Source organism: Lepidochelys olivacea, assembly GCF_965140295.1.
Source record: "Lepidochelys olivacea isolate rLepOli2 genome assembly, chromosome: 14".
In the NCBI taxonomy this organism is placed as follows: domain Eukaryota; kingdom Metazoa; phylum Chordata; order Testudines; family Cheloniidae; genus Lepidochelys; species Lepidochelys olivacea.
Window position 1 is genome coordinate 28,436,227 of NC_140424.1, and position 22,979 is coordinate 28,459,205.

A 22,979-nucleotide genomic window follows, 5' to 3' on the forward strand; every position below is an offset into this window, starting at 1 on the left:
TGTCTGACATGGTTAGGATATCGTGTTACCAGGGGCCTTTAAAAATGCAGATCCAAGGCCGCCGGAGGCAAGATTTAGCACTAGATCTGAGTGACATTTTTTGCACTAAACTTTTTTGGAGGGAAAAGGCAGATTCATTGACTCTGAAATATTTAATGAATTCTTCTCAATGTCACCCACCTTTTTTGGATGGATAAATAAAGAAATAAATAAGCAGATAAATAAAGAAATCATTTAAAAATCAAGAAAATGTTTTGATTATTCCATTTGAAATTAGTTTTTGCTTCAAAAAGTCCTTCTTCATGGTCAAAATTGAAGCAAAACACTCTGCCCAAGAAAAAATGGAACACTGATTTGCTAAATTTTTTAAAATTATTTTTGGTTTGACCATTTTTTCCCCAATTTCCAGTCAATGAAAAGTCCTGTTGTTTACTCAGCTCTACACAGAACTACGTTGACACAGATGTATGGAAAGAAAAAATGAATCAATTGAACAAAAGGTGCAGACAGGTACAGAACTGTGCATTGGATACATTCAGATCATTTTGGCAAGATTTTCGTCAAAGCCACAAAAGGTGGACAAGAATTCATTACCAGAAATGAAAGCTTAGAATCTGAAGATGGAGAAGAGGATTTTTCAGGCCATCTGTATGGAGGTGAGTGCACACATACACACAGAGCATCCGTGGTAACGGAGTAGTAGATAAAAGCCAACATTTCCTAAGGCCACAAGGGAATCTGCCTACAAACCAACCTCACATCCCATGTCAATGCAGGTTAATAACAGGAACCTACCAGATACTCCTGGCTTTTCTTCTCTCTATTCAATTTAAATCCCTGGAAATTTTCTCTCTCTTCCTTCAGAATCTTCAAATAGAGCTGGATTTTATCCTGAATCAACAGAAATGATTTGGGTGGTTTGATTTTTATTTTTAGGGGTGAGAGTGCATCTCAGTTTAACCCCTCATGGAAATTCAGACTCCCAAGGAGAAACTTCATCTCCTTACTGGCTTGGAGGGAGGGATAGCTCAGTGGTTTGAGCTTTGGCCTGCTAAACCCAGGGTTGTGACTTCAATCCTTGAGGGGGCCATTTAGGGATATGGGGCAAAAATTGGGGATTGGTCCTGCTTTGAGCAGGGGGTTGGACTAGATGAGCTCCTGAGGTCCCTTCTAACCCTAATATTCTATGATTCAGACTTTTCTCAAAGAGTCTTCCCCTTCTAACAGACTTCATCGCTGCTAGGGCCACAACAGCATGGTCTCATGGTTCAGGCACTGGTGTGGGCCTTGAAAGACTTTGGTCCTATTGCCCACCCAGTCGCTCTCCTGCTGGGTGACCTTAGGCAATTAATTTCCCCACTCTGACCCTCCATTTCCCATCCCACTCTGCATTTTTCTTCTCAGATTAGCCTATACATTAGAATATCCCTGCTCAGAGCCGGGATTGTCCCTCACACTGTTTTGTGCAGGTTCCAGCAAAATCAAGGTCAAATCTCATCTGGGGTCTGTAGTGGCTACTGGGATGCAAATAACAACAATGATGATAAATGCTAAGATACAAATCAGCAATGACAACATCAGCTTTTTAACTTGATATTCTCCAGTCTGAAGGCAACAGTCTCACATAGACAGGCCTGCAGGTGATTTAAACCTCACGAATCATTTAACAGCTTCTGTTCCATAGAGAGTTCCCTTAGTTCACCAGTGGGAGCTGGGTTTGAAAAGGATTCTGCTTCTCAGGTAAAACTTTCCCCCATTAGAAATTTTTCAAGTCTTAATTGTTTGCCCTTCCTGCCACCCAGCTGTCTCATTTATTGTTGATAGCATCTCCCATACAATGAAGGCCTTACAGAGTTGAACAATGCAGTCACACCTCTGACAGGCAACTTCCACCTGTCATAAAAATCCAAAGCTGTTACTCATTGAACTTGACAGCAATTCCCTACCTTGTACTCCTGGTTATCCTCCTTTATGGGAACCACAGTGTGAGCTCGGTGAGTCCGGGACAGATGGCAAACCACCCAGATGGGGGTTTGATTAGGGGTCTAGAACACATGAGTTATGAGGAGAGGCTGAGGGAGCTGGGATTGTTTAGCCTGCAGAAGAGAAGAATGAGGGGGGATTTGATAGCTGCTTTCAACTACCTGAAAGGGGGTTCCAAAGAGGATGGCTCTAGACTGTTCTCAATGGTAGCAGATGACAGAACGAGGAGTAATGGTCTCCAGTTGCAGTGGGGGAGGTTTAGATTGGATATTAGGAAAAACTTTTTCACTAAGAGGGTGGTGAAACACTGGAATGCGTTACCTAGGGAGGTGGTAGAATCTCCTTCCTTAGAGGTTTTTAAGGTCAGGCTTGACAAAGCCCTGGCTGGGATGATTTAACTGGGAATTGGTCCTGCTTCGAGCAGGGGGTTGGACTAGATGACCTTCTGGGGTCCCTTCCAACCCTGATATTCTATGATTCTATGATCCTCTTCACAGAACAGTGTCAGAGCCTTCTGGCGTTCCACACACACTCCTGATCCCTTCGCTGCCTGGAAACTCAGCCATTTGGCTATTTCTAGGACATTCGCCAGCTGCCTGTTTGGCCTGAGGTTTCTCTGTTGCACAGCTTGTCTGCACTTAGGGCAGGTGATGCCTGTGTCTGATTCTCCCCAGCACTGGCTGATGCAGGCTCGGCAGAAATTATGCCCACACTCCAGAGTGACAGGTTCTGTGAAATACTCCAGACAGATGGGACAAGTAGCTTCATCCTGGAGACTTTCCACAAAGCTCCCTGCAGCCATGGCTCCCTCTGGACAGTGTAACAGGGTAAGGTTCACTTTCCGGAGCTCAGAAACAAGCCCCACCTGTAGCAGCACCTGGGTGTTTCCCTTCCTGGAACTGACTCCTGCTATTTGCTGAGCTGGAACGAGCCCCCTGGTAACATTACAACCCTGGAGGCTCTTGTGAAAACAATACCACTAGGCTAGGCTGTGGTCCTGCAACCAGCCCCCTCTTCCTGGCAGCCAGGTCCAGGCAGTGAGACAGGAGGTGAGCCACCACTTCCTCAGCCAGGCTCTGTACACAAAGGCAGCAAACCAGAGTAGCCACCCTCAAACGTGAGAAGCATCTCTGTCCTGCCCCCTCTGCTCCACATTTGGGCCTGGCTGCCAAGGAGAGAGGCTGAGTGAGCCAGAAAAATGCCAGGGGGAGGTGCAGCAGGAGAAGGAAAGGTCTCCCACACCCAGTCAGTAACTTTGGCAGGGAGAGCATGGTAGCACTGGGCTAAGGGTGGGAGGGTTGCTGGGGAAGGCACTGGGAAAAGGTTCCCTCTGCTCAGCCTGAGTTAGGGTCATTGCCCGCTGTGAGAGGTTGTCACTCCTCGGGGTATAGTCTGGGAGTGGTTGGAACTGCTGTGCCTCCTAACAATTCAGCTGAGTTGTCCTTTCTCACACTGCTCTACTGGTGATACACAGCCAGCCGCTCCAGGCCCTGTTATCACCCAACATGACAGCAGGTGACGCCACACACCTAACTGAGTTACCTCAGTGCTTTATCTAAGCCACTCAAGGACAAACAGGAGATAACCTCCATTTTCCCAGCTCCCCAGCCTTGCTCCCCTATTGGAGTATGAGCCCAGAATTATACCATCTTGCACTGCACAGGATGTGTACAATGCAAGCTCATTAATTAATTCTCTCCCCCCTCGATGTGGGGAAGATGTGCAACAGCCTTTGTTTACCAAGCAGAGATTTTCCCAAACACCTCACTTAAAGACACACTAGTAAAGGTTTAACATCCCTGTGGTGGGGAAAACACTACAGAAGCCCAACACCATAGCATTTAATTTCAGAAAGGGGAACGACACAAAAATGAGGAGGTTAGTGAAACAGAAATTAAAAGGTACAGCGCCAAAAGTGAAATCCCTGCAACCTGCATGGAAACATTTTAAAGACACCATAATGGAGGCTCAACTTAAATGTATACCCCAAATTAAAAAACATAGTAAGAGAACCAGAAAAGTGTCACTTGTGGCTGAACAACAAAGTAAAAGAAGCAGTGAAAGGCAAAAAGGCATCCTTTAAAAAGTGGAAGTTAAATCCTAATGAGGAGAATAGAAAAGAGCATAAACTCTGACAAACGAAGCATAAAAACATAATTAGAAAGGCCAAAAAAGAATTTGAAGAACAGCCAGCCAAAGAGTCAAAAACTAAGAGCAAAAAAAAATTTAAGGACATCCGAAGCAGGAACCCTGCTAAACAACCAGTGGGGCCATTGGACAATCAAGATGCTAAAGGAGCACTCAAGGATGATGAGGCCATTGCGGAGAAACTAAATGAATTCTTTGCATCAGTCTTCATGGCTGAGAATGTGAGGGGGATTCCCAAACCAGAGCCATACTTTTTAGGGGTCTAAATTAGCTGTTACCACTCAAGAAAGAATTCTTGGAGTCATTGTGGATAGTTCTCTGAAAACATCCACTCAGTGTGCAGTGGCAGTCAAAAAATCAAACAGAATGTTGGGAATCATTAAGAAAGGGATAGATAAAAAGACACAAAATATCATATTGCCTCTATATAAATCCATGGTATGCCCACATCTTGAATACTGTGCACAGATGTGGTCGCCCCATCTCAAAAAAGATATATTGGAATTGGAAAAGCTTCAGAAAATGGCAATAAACATGACTAGGGGTATGGAACAGCTTCCATATGAGGAGAAATTAATAAGACTGGGACTTTTCAGCTTGGGAAAGAGACAACTAAGGGGGGATACGATAGAGGTCTATAAAATCAGGACTGGTGTGGAGAAAGTAAATAAGGACTTTATTCCATGGATTCACCAAGGGAAGGTCATGCCTGACTAATCTAATCGCCTTCTATGATGAGATTACTGGTTCTGTGGATGAAGGGAAAGCAGTGGATGTATTGTATCTTGACTTTAGCAAAGCTTTTGACACTGTCTCCCACGGTATTCTTGTCAGCAAGTTAAAGAAGTACGGGCTGGATGAATGCACTATAAGGTGGGTAGAAAGTTGGCTAGATTGTTGGGCTCAACGGGTAGTGATCAATGGCTCCATGTCTAGTTGGCAGCCGGTGTCAAGTGGAGTGCCCCAGGGGTCGGTCCGGCGGCCGGTTTTGTTCAATATCTTCATAAATGATCAGAAGGATGGTGTGGATTGCACTCTCAGCAAATTTGCGGATGATACTAAACTGGGAGGAGTGGTAGATACGCTGGAGGGCAGGGATAGGATACAGAGGGACCTAGACAAATTGGATTGGGCCAAAAGAAATCTGATGAGGTTCAATAAGGATAAGTGCAGGGTCCTGCACTTAGGACGGAAGAACCCAATGCACCGCTACAGACTAGGGACCGAATGGCTAGGCAGCAGTTCTGCGGAAAAGAACCTAGGGGTGACAGTGGACGAGAAGCTGGATATGAGTCAGCAGTGTGCCCTTGTTGCCAAGAAGGTCAATGGCATTTTGGAATGTATAAGTAGGGGCATAGCGAGCAGATCGAGTGACGTGATTGTCCCCCTCTATTTGACATTGGTGAGGCCTCATCTAGAGTACTGTGTCCCCACACTACAAGAAGGATGTGGATAAATTGGAAAGAGTCCAGCGAAGGGCAACAAAAATGATTAGGGGTCTGGAACACATGACTTATGAGGAGAGGCTGAGGGAACTGGGATTGTTTAGTCTGCGGAAGAGAAGAATGAGGGGGGATTTGATAGCTGCTTTCAACTACCTGAGAGGTGGTTCCAGAGAGGATGGTTCTAGACTATTCTTAGTGGTGGAAGAGGACAGGACAAGGAGTAATGGTCTCAAGTTGCAGTGGGGGAGGTTTAGGTTGGATATTAGGAAAAACTTTTTCACTAAGAGGGTGGTGAAACACTGGAATGCGTTGGCTAGGGAGGTGGTGGAATCTCCTTCCTTAGAAGTTTTTAAGGTCAGGCTTGACAAAGCCCTGGCTGGGATGATTTAATTGGGGATGGGTCCTGCTTTTGAGCAGGGGTGTTAGGGGGCTTACTCCTTCACCCACTTACTTCCCTGGTCCTTCTCGCATGAACAGAGAGCAACAATACCCGAAGTCCAAAGGTGCAAACAATTCGATGTTTATTGGGGTGAACTTCCAGCAAGCATGATTCCAGTTTCCTTCCTTAGTATCCTCCTTCCCAGCTCTGACACCACAGAGCCTTACACCTGTGTCCCTGTTTCCATTCCTACCCTTAGCCAAACATGATTCCAACTTCCTTACTCCCATTCCCTGTTCCCATTTCCCCCTTTAGCAAAACATGATTCCAATTTTCTTACCCCCATTTCCTGTTCCCATCCCCCTTACCCCCACGCCCACCCCCACCCACTCACTTCCTCATTGACTACAGATTATATAGTAAAACTTGAGTTCTGCTTAGCTATACCTTAACCAATCATTTTCCTGAAATTTAACTAACCAATCCTAACATATTGTAACATGATTATATAACCAATTATATCCCACCACCTTAATTAGTTTACACCCAGCAAAATTAATTATACAGAAGACAGGAACAATCACAGAACCAGACAGAGATTATACAGATAAACAATAGCAAAGTTGAAACTATAATGACAAGAGAATACAGAAGTGAGGGTTTCACATCCCAGCTATTGATAAGTGAGTTCTTGCCAGACAGGATGCTATCAAACTAAGTTTCCTTTTACATTTTCTAGGCACTTCCCTTTCTCTGGAGGTGATAGGAATACAATCCTGTCCTGATAGTGCCTAACAGCCCAATTGCACCTTATTTCAATGTGACTAGTTTGGAATGTGAGGATGTGACCGTTCGCTTCCCAGCTTATGGCTGCCTCTGCTGCTTGGCCAAAGGCCTGAGCCTAAGCACAGGGCCACAAACTGTCACAGTAAGAGAAGGCCCTTACACTGGCAGACAGTGATTTCTTTCTTTTATACCTCTAGAACTAGCCAAGCGATAAGAATACACCTAAATTCTTAAAGTACAGGCCTTTGCAGACAGGCCTGAATATCTATATCCTAACACTCCACCCCTTTTTTTTCTTTTTCTTTTGGGATCCTCCTGCCCAGGTATCCCTGGAAAAGCATAGGACATATGGCGACACATTTCCTGATAGGGCATGGCATCAAGGTGGAAGGTGTCGATATTCCATTTGTCCCACTGCCCCTTGTGTAGTATAGTGCCCTGCACCTTCTCTCATACGGGCATACCACACCTATTCCAATTAGTGTTCCAGACTTCCCATTAGAGTGGGCCTGAGAAGGTTGGGTCCGGGTTGTCTAGTACACTGCAGGGTTTGGAGGGCTTATTACATTACTTATACGTTATCTCCCTATGCAACGTAACACAAGTACAGTTAACAATTCAAAATCCACAGCAACACTGAGTCCTGACCACTGCAGTATGGTCCAACATCCGAGACACCCCCAAAACACTGCCTCTCCTCCTTCAACGGGGTCACGATCTTATGTGTCCAGTTGCTGGCAGTTGCAACAAGCTGCCCCTGCAGGTTTTGCTTGCTTTTGTCCATATCATAAGTCCATTGAATGTTCACAGAGAAATGGGATATTGTCCAAACCAGCTTGACCACTTGGTATGGAATCAGGCAGTAGGCACTGGCTTATTTACAGCAATAAGATTCACAGATCCATTTGTGCACCAAAGTCCATATAGCAGAATGTAGATGTGTGTAGTTTGGTTATGAGCTGGTGTAATTGTGCCCCCAGTAATATGTACATTCCCAGCAAAACACCTTATACACAGTACACGCAGTTGTCCACCCCTTGCATAGGCCATTGATCCTGCTCCTCTATAGACATAGGAGAGGGGCACATCCAAACATCTTCTATTGATTTACACTAGATGACCTCCTGAGGTCCCTTCCAACCCTGATATTCTATGATTCTAAGTGTTTACTTATTCTCATAACACAAGAACTAGGGGTCACCAAAAGAAATTAATAAGCAGCAGGTTTAAAACAAACAAAAAAAAGTATTTCGTCATACAACGCACAGTCAATCTGTGGAACTCTTTGCCAGAGGCTGTTGTGAAGGCCAAGACTATAACAGGGTTCAGAAAAGCACTAGATAAATTAATGGAGGATAGGTCCATCAATGGCTATTAGCCAGCATGGGCAGGGATGGTGTCCCTAGCCTATTTGCCAGAAGCTGGGAATGGGCGACAGGGCTTGATGATTACCTGTTCCATTCATTCCCTCTGGGGCACCTGGCATTGGTCACTGTCAGAATACAGGATACTTGGCTAGATGGACCTTTGGTCTGACCTAGTATGGCCATTCTTATGTTCTTATAAAACAAGTTTATTAACTACAGAAAGACAGATTTTAAGTGATTATACGTGATAGCAAACAGATCAAAACAGATTACCTAGCAAATAAACAAAATTGGAAACTAAGCCTAAATTACTCGAAAGATAGGATTTGAATTAGCAATATCTCCCCTTGTCTGATGATACAAGCAGGCTTGCACATTCTTAAGGCACAAGGAACATGTGCCTTGCAGCTTGGCTTCCCTTCCCCTGTTCCCAATCCTTTGTCTTCCAGAGCTTCTTTCAGGTGTTGAATTGTGGGGGAGCGAAGACAAATCATGATGTCACTCCCCACCTTATATAGTCTCTCCATATGGCAGAAACCTTTTGTTTCAAGCTAAGTTCCCAGCCCAGTTCACGGAAAAACACAGGTACCAAAATGGAATTTAGTGTCATGTGGTCTGGTCACATGGCCTTGCATGCCTTGCTGGGTCACAGGAACCATTACTCATAGACTGGCTGAAACATTCCCCAATGAAGACAAACCTTTTCCATGGTCCATTGTCTTTGCTGATGGGCTATTAGCACTTTCTAGCTTCTTCACTGTTATACCTGAGAGGCTAGTTGTGTGTGTTACCCAGAGTAAGCACAGTTGAAATACAGATACATAATTAATATTCATAACTTCAGATACAAAATGGTACATGCATACAAATAGAATAATCGTACTCAGCAAATCATAACTTTTCCATAGATCCCTCACATGACACACTTTGTACAAGATGTATCATAATTATGTCATAATCATATCATTATGATATCATTATGATGAATATGGGGTGCTGTGTCACACCTGCATTATGGGGTTTATCTCCTTTATGGATTGTCTGATGTGTATTAAGGTGTGATCTCAGAATGAATCGTTTCCCCCATTCGAGGCATTGATTGGGTTTCTCTTTATTGTGATTTGTCTGCTGGACTGTGGTTTCCTCAGGATCCTTGAATCCTCCCGCATATTTGAGAGATTCAGCCACCTTCTTCCTGGGGTGGTTTCCGAGCAGCCTCTCTGACGCATGCCAATTTCCACAGGTTTTTCCTTCTTCCAAGCACTGTGAGAAATTCCCTTCAGCTCTTCTCACAAAGGTCCCCTGTGGTTCCACTTTCCCAGGAACTTCCTGATGTTGATTCTGTTCCTCGTTCTCACTCACTCTCTCATCACCTGCTGGGAGACAGAGAGACAATTCAGGCAGGAGTAAATGCCTGTGCTGGGGAGAAAAAGGAATAGCACAAAGGGAAAACCCAACACAATAAAGTTTCAAGGACTGAACAACTGTATTGTGCCTCCACATCCCATCCGAACACTCACAGGGAAGGAAACTCCTGCAGCTTACAGGACGATTGGAAAGCCATGAATGATATATATTGACTACAGCCCTGCATTGGGTGAGATGAGGCAGGACTGAGGCATTTGCTCACACCACGTTTTTGGGATTCTCAACATTTTCCCTCATTTGCCAGGTGGTTTCTCTGTCCATTTCACTGACTCCTTACCTATGTGGGTACCTCTCAGAATCACCCTTTCCTGGAAGGCCAGGAGATCAGGTACCCATGGCTCTTCCCCTCATTCCAGCCGGGTGATTGGGTCAGGTTTGGGAATGGGAAATCCTGCTCAGGGACTGAAATGAGAAAAGATCAGGGTGCATGGAGGATTGGTAGAGTATTTGTCACAAAGGACATTCCATGAATTGAACCTATCCCCATACTGTGCTGGGGGAACATGGAATCCAAGAGGACGGGAACACGGTTGCTGAGCCCCCTGGGGAGAGACAGATGTCTGGAGAGGTGAGGGGAATTGTCATGCCCTCACTAGGAGTTTTCAGGACCTGTGCACACTGATGGCCTTGCTGACACACACACAGCTCTGGAGTTAAAACCCTCCCTATTTATAAACCGGGAGAGCCCAGAGCCCTCCCATGGCTGGAGCTAGTCCCAAGAAGTGAGGTGAACAGGAATTCTGTGTGTAAGTGAGAAACAGTACTGACAAGACAATACATGGCTTCTACCCCCTTGAAAGCTGGAGGCGTGGGGATGATTTAGCATGTCCATTAGCTTTTGACACCCCTGTCCCATTGGAGATGCAAATCTCTCTCACACTGCAGCTATGGCATACAGGACCCATTCACCTCCAGTCCAGCTCATCAGGGAAGCACCTGACCAGATTTGGAAATGCAGACCCACGATTTCTAATAGCTGAGGGGACAGGAAATCCTTACCCAGCAAGGTCACAGTCTCATAATTCTCCTGCATAATGTCCCAGTAGAGGGCTCTCTGTCTGGGGTCCAGCAGAGCCCCCTGCCCTCGGTGAAGTACACAGCCACCTCCTCGAAGGTCACCGGAATCTGAAACAACAGGTGCTCCCCACTCAGTACCTGCTGCCCCAGCCAAAATCCCACTATTCATAAGAAAGAAAGAAAGAAAGAAGCTGGGGGGGAGGGCACAGAGTAGCAGAATCTCACCCCACCTTGCTCAGAAGGCTTCAGGGAGTAGCAAGAGACCGAGAGCTCCCAGCAAACAGAGGAGGGCAGGGTCTTCTCATTTACCACACACCTACCAGGCTAGAGGTGGGCAAACTACGGCATGCGGGCCACATCTGGCCTGCGGGACCCTCCTGCCCGGCCCCTGAGCTTCCGGCCCCTCCCTTGCTGTTCCCCTCCCCCACAGCCTCAGTCACTGCGCAGCCAGCGCAATGCTCTGGGCGGCGGGGCTGCTGCAGAGCCCGGCCTGACCCGGTGCTCTGAGCTGCATGGTGGTGTGGCTGGCTCCAGCTGGGAGGCGCAGTTGTAGCTCTGCCAGGCACCGGTGCTCCAGGCAGTGCAGTAAGGGGGCAGGGAGCAGGGGGGTTGGGTAGAGGGCAGGGGAGTTCAGGGTGGTGGTCAGGGGGCGGGGGTGTGGATAGGGGTCGGGGCGGTCAAAGGGCAGGGAGCAGGGGGGTTGGGTAGAGGGCAGGGGAGTTCAGGGTGGTGGTCAGGGGGCGGGGGTGTGGATAGGGGTCGGGGCGGTCAAAGGGCAGGGAACAGGAGGGTTGAATGGGGGCAGGGGTCCTGGGGTAGTCAGGAAGGGGGGGGGTTGGATGGGGCAGCTGGGGGCAGTCAGGGGCAGGGGTTCTGGGGGCGGTCAGGGGACAGGGAGAAGGGGTGGTTGAATGGTGCAGGAGTTCCAGGGGGTAGTCAGGGAACAGGGGGGGTTGGATGGGGCAGGGGTCCCGGGGGGGTGTCAGGGGGCAAGAAGCAGGGAGGGGGCGGATAGGGGGTGGGGGCCGGGCCATGCCTGCCTGTTTGGTGAGGCACAGCATCCCCTAATTGGCCCTCCATACATTTTCCGAAACCTGATATGGCCCTCAGGCCAAAAAGTTTGCCCACCCCTGTACTAGGCAGACACCTACTAGGCACAGGCTGAGGTGGGAAGCAAAGTTCCAAGCAGGGAACAGAGACCCAAATCCCAGCACCTTCCCTTTCTATTTCACCGCAGTCTCTGGCTAGGGGGTTCAGGCTCCAGCACTCTGGTCTCTTTTCCCAGCCCTGTCCAGGGGGGTTGTTTCCTGTTCCAGAAATGGGGGAATGTTCACCCCACCCTTCCCATGGGCCTATTCATAAATCAGGCCTTAGCCTGAGCAAGTCCCAATGGGTTTTTGGCACCCTGTCCTCTCCCTGCCTCACCCTGTGTATTTCCTCCCCCTCACCCCACCCTGACCACAGCACAAACCTACCAGCAGCTTCCTGAAAATCCCCTACCTGAGCTGGCTCCACCACAGCCATTTCCCTGCCCCATCCTCTGGAAGACTGGACAATCTGGAGGGAAACAATTGTTAATATTCAGCCTGTCAGAGAGAGAAAGGAAATTGGGGATGTTTCAGAAGGGGCTTTCGTCCATTTCACTCCCTGATTAGACCCAGCCAAGGTCAGTCTTCATCACACATATAGGGCTGTATGAATTTAATGTGCTCCCTTTTGGACTGCGAAATGCATCCACCACCTTCCAGACACTGGTAGATAACCTTCTGGCTGGATTTGGGGAATTTGCAGTCGCCTGCCTTGATGATGTAGCTATATTCTCAGATTCATGGGCAGAACACCTGGTACATCTCCAAGCTGTCTTCCAGCGCATAAGGGAGGCAGGATTAACCGTTGAGGCCAAAAAATGTCAAATAGGCCTAAACAGGGTAACGTACCTTGGACACCAGGTGGGTCAAAGAACTATCAACTCCCTACAGGCTAAAGTAAATGCTATCCAAAATTCGCCTGTCCCTAAGTCAAAGAAGCAGGTCCAATGCTTCTTGGGCTTGGCCAGATATTACCGATGATTTGTACCACACTACAGCCAAATTGCCACCCCACTGAGATACCTAACCAGGAAAAAACAGCCAAATGCAGTTCAGTGGACTGAGAAGTGTCAGAAAGCCTTTAACCAGCTTAAGGCAGCCCTTACGTCTGACCCTGTACTAAGGGCCCCGGACTTCAACCAACCATTCGTCATAACCACAGATGCGTCCAAGTGTGGTGTAGGAGCAGTTTTAATGCAGGAAGGACCAGATCAACAATTCCATCCTGTCGTGTTTCTCAGCAAAACACTTTCTGAGCGGGAAAGCCACTGGTCAGTCTCAGACAAAGAATGTTACGCCATCGGGTACGCTCTGGAGAAGCTACGCCCAGACATTTGGGGATGGCGGTTCCACCCGCAGACTGACCATGCTGCACTGAAGTGGCTTCACACAGTCAAAGAGAGGAACAAAAAACTTATCCAGTGGAGTTTAGATCTCCAAGACTTTGATTTGAAAATACAACACATTTCAGGCACCTCTAACAAAGAGGCTGATGCACTCTCCTGGGAAGGTTTCCCAGAATCAGCCAGGTAAAAATGTCCCTGTATTCTAAGTCAGTGTAGTCCTTGAAATGTGAAAAATACAGTTTAGGTCTTTATGTGATTAGTAGTAAAATTAGAGGTGCATGTATCTTATTAATTCTGTTTCCTAAACCTCCAGGAAAAAATCCCAGACTGTGTGGACCTGACCTAAACCAGGCTGGCCAGCACCATCTGTGATTTGGTGGTGGTGGTGGTAGGGGGTGATAAATGAAAGGGGTGGGGGGAAGCTCCCTTTTATGGACACCCAGCCAGCCAGATAACATTTTTCTTAGTAGTTGTTCTCTACTTGCTTTTCCTGTAAAGGGTTAACAAAGTCTCCCTGCACAGGGAAAAGGAAGGGAGTGGGCACCTGACCAAAAGAGCCAATGGGAAGGCCAGAACTTTTTAAAATTGGAAAAAACTTCCCCTTTGTCTGTCTGTTGTTCTTCTCCGGAGAAGCAGAAACAGGGCTGGAACTATGCTGTAAAAGCTTTGGGCCAGGTATGAAAAAATTGTCAGCTCATACCTAGAAACTACTCATCTGAAACCCCAGATATGTAAGTAGATCAGGAAATGTCTAGGAAGATGCAATTAGGTTTATCTCTTTTATTTCTTTATGGCTTGTGGACTCCTCTGTGCTAACCCCAGGTGCTTTTGTTTTGCTTGTAACCTTTAAGCTGGACCTCAAGAGAGCTATCTTGGTGCTTAATCCTTGTAATTGATTGGGTTTTTTTTTTTTAAATCTAGCAAAAAGCCTAAGTTCCAAATGTATTTTCTTTCTTTCTTTTTGTTTTTAATAAAATTTACCTTTTTTTAAGAACAGGATTGGATTTTTGTGTCCTAAAAGGTTTGTGCATGTGTTGTTTAATTAGCTGGTGGCAACAGCTAATTTCCTTTGTTTTCTTTCTCAGCTCTTCCCCAGGGGGCGGGGGTGAAAGGGGTTGAGGGTACCCTACAGGAAGGAATTCCCAAGTGCGCCTTCCTGGGTTCTCAAAGGGGTTTTTTGCACTTGGGTGGTGGCAGCATCGACCCATCCAAGGTCAGAGAAAAGCAGTGAACTTGGGAGCGTAATACAAGCCTGGAGCGGCCAGTATTAATTTTTATAATCCTTGTCGGCCTCCACCTTCTGCACTTGAACTGCTAGAGTGGGAATTTTAAACCCTCCCAGGAAAAGAGTCTCTGAAGCAAATGCTAGAAAAGAGTAGGATCAAAAGAGCCACTTTGGGGAATTCCCCTGACACTGTCCTCGAGGGCAGCGCATCCCTCCCGCAGTGACTCAGCAGAGACACGAACTGGCTTCTGCTCTCTGGTCCTCACTTTGTTCCCAGGACAGTCAATCTTCCCAGGGTGGGGCAGCAAATGGATCTAGGTAGGGTTGGGACCTGGGAATCTCTTTTTCCACTTATTGTTCCTGCTGCCCCTTTCAGTCTCCTTCCCTTTTCTGCCAGTGCTTTATCTGTAATGAAAGAGGTGCTGGGGCTCAAGCAATTTTTTTTACTTTCATAACTGACATGGCAAGCCCAGAGGTGCTGGGGCTCAGCTCTGGCAAGCCCTGGCACACATTAAGCACTGCTTTCTCCCCTCTTGTACAAACTCACCAGCGGGTCCCTTAAAGGGGGCTTTTGTGCAGTCACTTTCCTGCTAGTCCCCAGCACTTTCCCCCAGGTCTGTCCCATCATCTGGAGTCTCAGCTCAGGAGTTGGAGTCAGCAGAGCCCAGGGCTGCCTCAGGGGTCTCATTCTAGCCACCAGAGAAAGTCCCCAGCTGGGCTGGGCACGGAGGAAGCTATAATGAAGGTCTTTCCCCAGCACAGACCGCACTGGGGGAGCAGCAGCTGCTCAGGTTCCCAGATCACAGTGCAGGGAGCTGCATCTGCCCCAGGGAAACCAACTCCAGAGCTCTAATACCATGAGCAGAGAGAGACAAGGTGGGTGAGGTAAGAGCTTTTATTGGACCAACTTCTGCTGGTGAAAGAGATACGTGTATGAGCTACACAGAGATCTTCTTCAGGCCAGAGAGAGGCAGACACCAGCCTCTTCTCCCTAAGTAATACTGAGATCCTGCTGGTGGCAGCAGCTAATGACTGTGCCCCACTGGGCTCCCTGGGCAGCCGCAGGGACAGCCAGGCAGATACTGATCCCATTTGCCCATCTGGACCCACCCCCTGCTATTCTGGGGGTGACTCTGAGCCCTGAATCCTGCACAGAAATCCAAGAGGGACCCTGGTCCATCCTGTCACCCCAAACAGTCCCAGTCAGAAGCCAGAGCCCAGAAATCATGATTTTGGCCTAAGAAAATAATGCAATAGTGTGTCTGTTGGGGGGTGAGTTCTGTGGGGATATTCACCTTGTAGCTTTGGAGCCCTTAGGGGTTAGTCCTTTGCCGCCCCCTCACCCCCAACACTTTGACTGTTTCCAGTAAAAACAAAATCTCCCGTGGCTGCTGGGTGGGGAAGACCCCTCCCCCTCTTACTGCCCCTGGCCTGTACCATGGACTGGGAGAGCTGCCATTGTGTCTCTCACCATCCCTCTACTTAATCACTAGCCTCTCTCCCCCTCCCCCAGCCAGTCTCTTCTGTCACTCTCTCTCCAGGCCCCTAGTGTCACCCCCCACTTTCTCCCCCTCTTCCCTTCTCACTGTCCCTCATTCACATTTTCTTTCTCTCCCAGCCCTGTTCCCACCCACCCCATGATTCTCCCCCTGCATCTTGATTCCCAGGAATTGCCTCATCCTCCCTCCAGCGCACCCACAGCCCCCCAGTCCCAACCCATGCCCCACATCCCTGTTCCCTCCCTCCTGCCCCCTCACACATCCCATTTCATGCCTCAATCCCCTCTGGCCCACACTCCCCCTGCCCCTTTTCAGCCCCCTTCCGGCTCCCACTCCCCAGGTGTCGTTGACCCAGCTGTCCCAACAGCGCAGTCTGGAAAAGGCTGCCAAGTCTCACAAGATAAAAAATCTGCACTGCCTTTTCCCAGCAAGCCCAAAGCAAGCCAATCCCATTTCGGAGGCACCGCCCAGTCCCACTCACCAAGCCCCAAACAAGCCACACACTTCAATGGCAAAACAAGCAACAGGCTTCTTAAAGAAAAGCAACCGGCTACTGAGAGAAATGAATGGGCAAGTACAAAGAAGCCATTATAGGCTTCCTAATAGAAGCCTCCCCACCCCACCCAAAGCCCCCAAACAAGCAGTTACATAACAAAGAAGCCAAAGGGAGCCCTTTGGCTCCCAGCAAATGAGATCAGCATCGACCTGACTGTCCCTGGGGGCTGCAGTGATCGCTGGGGTCACCCAGTCCAGCAGCAGGAAGTGAATCGCTCTCGCTGCAGTGACTCTGGGGCGCTGTGGGGGAGCCATGCTCCTTGCAAGATCCCCGAGCCCCGGCGGCTGCTGCTGGGGACCCCGGGGCCCTGGCTGCAGCTGGGAGAGGGGAATTTCCAGCAGTAAGATTCCCGCTGCTCCCAGGAGCCTCTCCCGGTGCAGAGACACCAGCCTGGCCAGGACCCCCCATCCCGGGCTCCAGCCCCTGCTCCCGGGGAGGGCACCGCTTGGAGGGAAGGTAAGAGAGACCTGCCCATCCCCCCAGGGAGAAGTGCCCCCTGGTGCCATCCTGGCTGCAGGGGGAGGGTTTGGCCCCAGGCTGCTCCCAGCGGAGCTGGCTGCGATTCCCTGCCCTGGGCCCAGGGAAGCTGCCGCCAACTCCCTTTGGCTCCGATGCTGATCTCATTTGCCCATCTGGTCTCACACTGGAACCGGAGAACTAGTTCAAACCGGGATTTCGTACTGGAACTGGACCTGAACCTGAAGCATAATTTTGTTTTACTGATTGAACCTGCACTGAACTGAAAGAAAAAGTGTGTGTGTGTGTCCATCATCAAGTTGGGCCATTTCCAGCACAAATCCAGGTTTTCTCACCCTCCACCCCCCCACACACAAATTCACTCTCCTGCTGGTAATAGCCCATCCAAAGTGACAACTCTCTACACAATGTGCATGATAATCAAGTTGGGCCATTTCCTGCACAAATCCAGGTTCTCTCACCCCCTCACCCCCCCTCCCAAAAACCACACACACAAACTCACTATCCTGCTTGTAATAGCTCATCCAAAGTGACCACTCTCCCTACAATGTGCATGCTAATCAAGGTGGGCCATTTCCAGCACAAATTCAGGTTTTCTCACCCCCCCACCCCCATACACACACAAACTCAGTCTCCTGCTGGTAATAGCTCATCCAAAGTGACCACTCTCCCTACAATGTGCATAGTAATCAAGGTGGGCCATGTCTAGCACAAATCCAGGCTGTCTCACCCCCCCCCCCCATTTTTTTTTCCCCAGGGGCACACACACACACACAAACTCACTCTCCTGCTGGCAATAGCTCATCCAAACTGAACCTGAACAGTAACAGATCTGTGGGCGGGCAGGGGGAAAGACGAGAAGGGGTGGCAAGCATGGAGTTGGGCAAAATTTCGTTTCACCAAAATGTGGGTGCAGATAGGCTTGAGTCAGAAGTCAGAAATAATTATGTCTTAGCATCAATGTCAGACATATTTGAATTTGAAAGATGAATTGGAACTTCTTATGAAGCTTGTGAAATCTCCAAAAGGGAAGCAACATCTGGACCAAGGAAAGCCCCAAAAGGCTGGGGCTAATTCTTTATTCGTTTGCAGATGAGCCACTTATCACTTCCCCCCTGCTTGTTTGACCATTTCTAGGGGAAAAGATTCCGCCCTGCCCCTCTCCTAGCCCATGGGCTGGGGGAGCTGCTATTTTATCTCTCACCATCCCCCTCCCTTCTCCTACCCTCTGGCTCTCCCTTCTCCAGCCAGTCTCAGCTTGCTCTCATATTCTCCCTCGAGCCTCCCCACAGCCCCTCTCCACACATCCCACCCTTTCCTTCTCTTTATCCCGCCACTGAGAGTTTCCCTCTATTCCAGCTCTGTTCCCCTGAGCCCCAGAATTCTCCCCCGCCCCCTGATTTCTGAGTAGTCCCTCAGCATCTCCATGGCCCCATCCTGCCTGTGCTTCCCTGTTCACCACCCTCCTGCCCCCTCACACATCGCTGTTAACCCCTCAGTGCCCTCTGGCTCTCAGAGCCCCCTGCCGGCCAGCCCCACTCCCCTTCCCCTAGGACCCACCCCCTTCCCCTGCCGAAGCCCCCCTTTCCATGTCTGCCAGCCCCCCCAACCCAGAGCACAGGGAGGGCAGGCAGCATGTGCTCCCCCACCCTGCAGCACAGGGTGGGCAGGTAGTGCGTGCCCCCCCCCCCAGGTCCCCAGCACAGGGTGGGTGGCATGCAACCACCACCACCACCACCCCCGGCCACCCCACGCACAGGACAGGCCACCTCAGCACCTCTGTTCCCCTCCCTCCCCCAAGCAGCAGGCGGCATGGCCTCAGTGCCTGAGGCCCCCCAGCACTGGGCAGCCCCAGCTACGCCAAGTCCTGGCTGCCCTAGCCCCCTCCCCAGCATGCTGCTTCCCTGAAGAGGAGTAGCCTGCCTGGGCTGGGGCCAAGAAGGAAGGGCAAGCAGGGCTTTGAGGAGGAGCATGGGCAGGGCCACACAAGGCTATTTGGGTAGGCACAGCCTTCCCCAGCCTATGCAATGCAACACCCATGCGGGTGTTGTCAAGGTTCCTTCCCCACTCTGAATTCTAGGGTACAGTTGTGGGGACCTGCATGAAAGACCCCCTAAGCTTATTCTTACCAGCTTAGGTTAAAAACTTCCCCAAGGTACAATCTTTGCCTTGTCCTTGAACACTATGCTGCCACCACCAAGCATGTTAAACAAAGAACAGAGAAAGAGCTCACTTGCAGATGTCTTCCCCCCCAGATATCCCCCCAGGCCCTAGACCCCCTTTCCTGGGGAAGGCTTGATAAAAGTCCTCACCAATTTGTACAGGTGAACACAGACCCAAACCCTTGGAGCTTAAGAACAATGAAAAAGCAATCAGGTTCTTAAAAGAAGAATTTTTTAATTAAAGAAAAGGTAAAAGAATCACCTCTGTAAAATCAGAATGGTAAATACCTTACAGGTAATCAGATTCAAAACATAGAGAATCCCGCTGGGCAAAACCTTAAGTTACAAAAAGACACAAAAACAGGAATATACATTCCATTCAGCACAGCCTATTTTACCGGCCATTGAACAAAAGGAAATCTAATCCATTTCTAGCTAGATTACTTACTAACTTTTTACAGGAGTTCTGAGCTGCATTCCTGATCTGTTCCCCCCAAAAGCATCACACAGACAGACAGACCCTTTGTCCCCCCCCAGCTTTGAAAGTATCTTGTCTCCTCATTGGTCATGTGCTAGCAAGGTTATCTTAGCTTCTTAACCCTTTACAGGTGAAAGGGATTTGCCTCTGGCCAGGAGGGATTTTATAGTTCTGTATACAGAAGGATGGGTACCCTTGCCTTTATATTTATGACAGGTGTGATCTGACCTCATTGGTTTTATTGAGATCGTTACCATTTAAAACACTATTTCAGTTTATCAATTCATTCTGGCTATAAAATAGCAGCAGCGTGTTCTCATCGCTTTTCCTTACGCTTCTTTAAGGAAATCGGTTTTTGTACCAAACTGATAAACACACTCTCCTCTTGCAGCATGTGCAGAGGTAGATAGAAGCTGGAAAGTGGCAGCAATTTCTACTCCTGTCATGTGGGGAGATTCGAGTCCTCTCTTAAAGAAACAGCCACAGTCCCACTGAGTTGGAAGTGTCTGTACCAGCAGTCTCCAGCTTTCAGGGTCCCAAGTTATCTGACTCCAGCAAAGATTTTGAAGTGCCCCTTCTTCCTGCTCTTCTTGTGGGCTATAATAAATTGAGTGATGAAAACACTAACCACCCAGCCAACAAACCTTTGTTAACAGAGTTAAGGTTTCCCAGTGACAGCTCAGGCCCTGCCACAATCTCAAGTTCATCAAAACGCTTTCTACTGAAAACCAGGAAAGAGAGAGTTAAGGTCCATGCCAGTGCAACCTTCACCCTGCCCGCTGGAGTTGGGAATAGTCACTGAGAATTATCTGCATGCACCCCAGCTGCATTCAATGTGTTAGGTGTAGCTGTACTGAATGGTGAAGAAATCAGTTGGAGTAACTTAAGTGAGCTGTGTCAGGGATCCTTCCCCACTCTGAACTCTAGGGTACAGATGTGGGGACCCACACAAAAGACCCCCTAAGCTTATTTCTACCAGCTTAGGTTAAAACCTGGTACGCTGCCACCTCCCAGCGATTTAACAAAGAATCAGGGAAGAGACCACTTGGAGACGTCTTCCCCCAAAATATCCCCCCAAGCCCTACACACACCCTTTCCTGGGGAGGCTTGAGAATAACATCCTAACCAATTGGTTACAAAATGATCAAAGACCCAAACCCCTGGGTCTTGGAACAATGGAAACATCAGTCAGGTTCTTAAAAGAAGGATTTTATTAAAAAAAAAAAAGAAAGGTAAAAATCATCTCTGTAAAATCAGGATGGAAAGTACTTTACAGGGTATTCAGATTCAAAACACAGAGGATCCCCCTCTGGGCAAAACCTTAAAGTTACGGAAAACAGGAATAAACCTCCCTCTTAACGCAGGGAAAATTCACATAAAACAAAAGATAAACTAATCCGCCTTGCATGGCTTATCTATACTGGTTGCAATATTGGAGACTTGGATTAGGATGGGTTGGAGAAGATGGATTTCTGTCTGGCCTCTCTCAGTCCCAAGAGAGAACAACACATAAACTAAAAGCGCAAACAAAAGCCTTCCCCCAAGATTTGAAAGTATCTTGTCCCCTTATTGGTCCTTTGGGTCAGGTGCCAGCCAGGTTAGCTGAGCTTCTTAACCCTTTACAGGTAACAGGATGTTGCCTCTGGCCAGGAGGGATTTTATAGTATTGGAAACAGGAGGGTGGTTACCCTTCCCTTTATATTTATGACAAGCTGTGATTGTGATATGCGGAGAGCTGGGGATTAGTTTGAGGAGCGTCTCAGAGCTGTGACTGTGATGTGAGATCTGGGTTTGAAGCCCCCATGTCTGTTATCAAAGGACAGAGCTGCACATGTACCTTGAGGGATCCAGTATGCATCATTCCAGCACTGAGTTAGGGAGGTTCAGTCAGCAGCAGGACCCAGGGGATCTTCTTGCCATGGGGCTTGTCAGCAGGGTGGTGGGAGAGGAGAGCTGTCTGTGTGTTGAATGAGAAGTGAAAGTACAGTGTTGAATGCAATCTTGTGAGAAAGGGTTGTAAAAGGGCAGGAAGGATTATAAAATTCGACACACATGGGAACAGACTCAGTGTTTGAGCATAGAACAGACGTAGGTAGCTCCTGGCCAGTAAAGCTCACCAAAATCAAGTTGTACTTTAGCAAGAAGAAAGTGTTTGAGTCTGTGTTACAGTTGTCATGTGCCCTATTCCCTGAGTGCTCTGCACCATCTGCAAAGGCAGAGTGCCAGCGTGCACGATGGGGGTTCTGGGTCATCCTGCAAAGAGGGCAGAGCTGAGGCTGTGTTGCCATTTACATTAACTCTTTATTTCCTGGTTTTCAGAAATTTTAGTTTTGATGAACTTGAACTTTTGATGTCAATGAGCAACCCGAACTCTCCTTTAACAAAGTTGTGGGGTTCTTTGTTTGCCTGGGGCTTTTGCTTGTTTGTTTGTTTTGCTATTTAATTTCCTAGTATTTTAAATGGAAAGAGACTTGTTGTAAGAGTTAATGATCACTTAGACATTTGTAGTTCTCATCTACATTTTACAGCTGATACAATACTGTGACAAGAAAATAACAGAAAGACCTACGGAGAATTTGGGGTTGACAGCCCACCCGTGCCAAGCCCCCCCCCCCCAACTTCCTCTGCCACTTACCCCCATATCACCACTGACATTTCTTCTGACGAAACAATAAATAATTATAATTATAAAGAAACTTTGGTGGAGGTGAATGTTACCCACAGGTTTACATTTCAGTCTGAGATTTGTGTCCAGGGTGGATAGAATCTATGAATTTCATGAAATACTGTGTTTTTATTTCATTTTGTTGTCATTCTGTTTTGTGTTTTGGAACAAGCTGTATCTCAGGAATATCTTGATCCAATGACCCTAAATTTTAATCACTAACCCTACTCTGCTCTCCCATCTGGGTGAAATTAGTGAGTGAAATTTTAATCATGTGTAATGTATATAAAGAAACAAATACTAGCTAAAAGGCAGATAAGGTTACTCATGTGCAGTTTCCCACCACAGCCCCAATCTTTAAAAGCAAGGTGTGATAGAGCTTTCAATGGCCAGATGAACTAGTGGCTAGTTTGTTGCTCAAAGGGGATTTAGGGGGATCTGGGCCACACACCCCCTCCATCAGGTCCCAGCCCAGGGCCCTGTGTGGTTCAACCCCTAAACAGGGGAGATGAGTCTCTCTCTCCCTGTCGGGGGGGCAGGGGGGGGCTTCAAAACCAGTTTCCTCAGGCTGCTTCCTTCTAAAGTCTCTTTAGTTTGGGGCACAGCCCCACTAGTCCAGTTGCCCCACAGTTGGGGCTTATCTGCAGGCTCCCCTTGGCTTACTTGCCTCCAGTGGCTGCGTTGGCTGGCAAGTCGCTACTCCGTCCCTTCAGGCAGGCAAACAGGGAGCTCCTGCCCCCTCACCAGTCATCCCCTGGCTGAGCTGGCTCCCTTCTTTTCTCCTCCCTCCAGGCCTGGCATTGGCTGCAGGTATAATGGGGCAGGGCTAGCTGAACCCAAAGGTTTTCTTTGATCCCTGCTGTGACAGTCGGCACTTTCTCTTCTCCTTCATAGAAGGAAATATAGATTTAAAGAGAATACCTACCCCAT

At 48.3% G+C, this 22,979-nt stretch overlaps 1 protein-coding gene across 2 annotated transcripts; it reads right to left on the bottom strand.

Moving 5' to 3' along the window:
* Nucleotides 1–8,372: 8,372 nt before the first annotated feature.
* On the bottom strand, nucleotides 8,373–22,802 carry LOC311531261 (zinc finger protein 189-like). 2 transcript variants are annotated; one of them, XR_014714165.1, is made up of 6 exons: nucleotides 22,717–22,802; nucleotides 21,222–21,341; nucleotides 12,054–12,110; nucleotides 10,536–10,661; nucleotides 9,814–9,938; nucleotides 8,373–9,484 (listed from the first exon to the last, which is right to left on the bottom strand). XR_014714165.1 is itself a non-coding variant. In XM_084648534.1 (5 exons), exons 3-5 carry the CDS (start codon nucleotides 12,088–12,090, stop codon nucleotides 9,075–9,077), a joined length of 573 nt encoding a protein of 190 aa, XP_084504660.1. In that variant the 5' UTR covers nucleotides 12,091–12,110; nucleotides 21,222–21,341; nucleotides 22,717–22,802; the 3' UTR covers nucleotides 8,373–9,074. The 2 variants fall into 2 exon arrangements, 1 of the variants encoding a protein (XP_084504660.1); XM_084648534.1 differs by lacking the exon at nucleotides 9,814–9,938.
* Nucleotides 22,803–22,979: the final 177 nt, after the last annotated feature.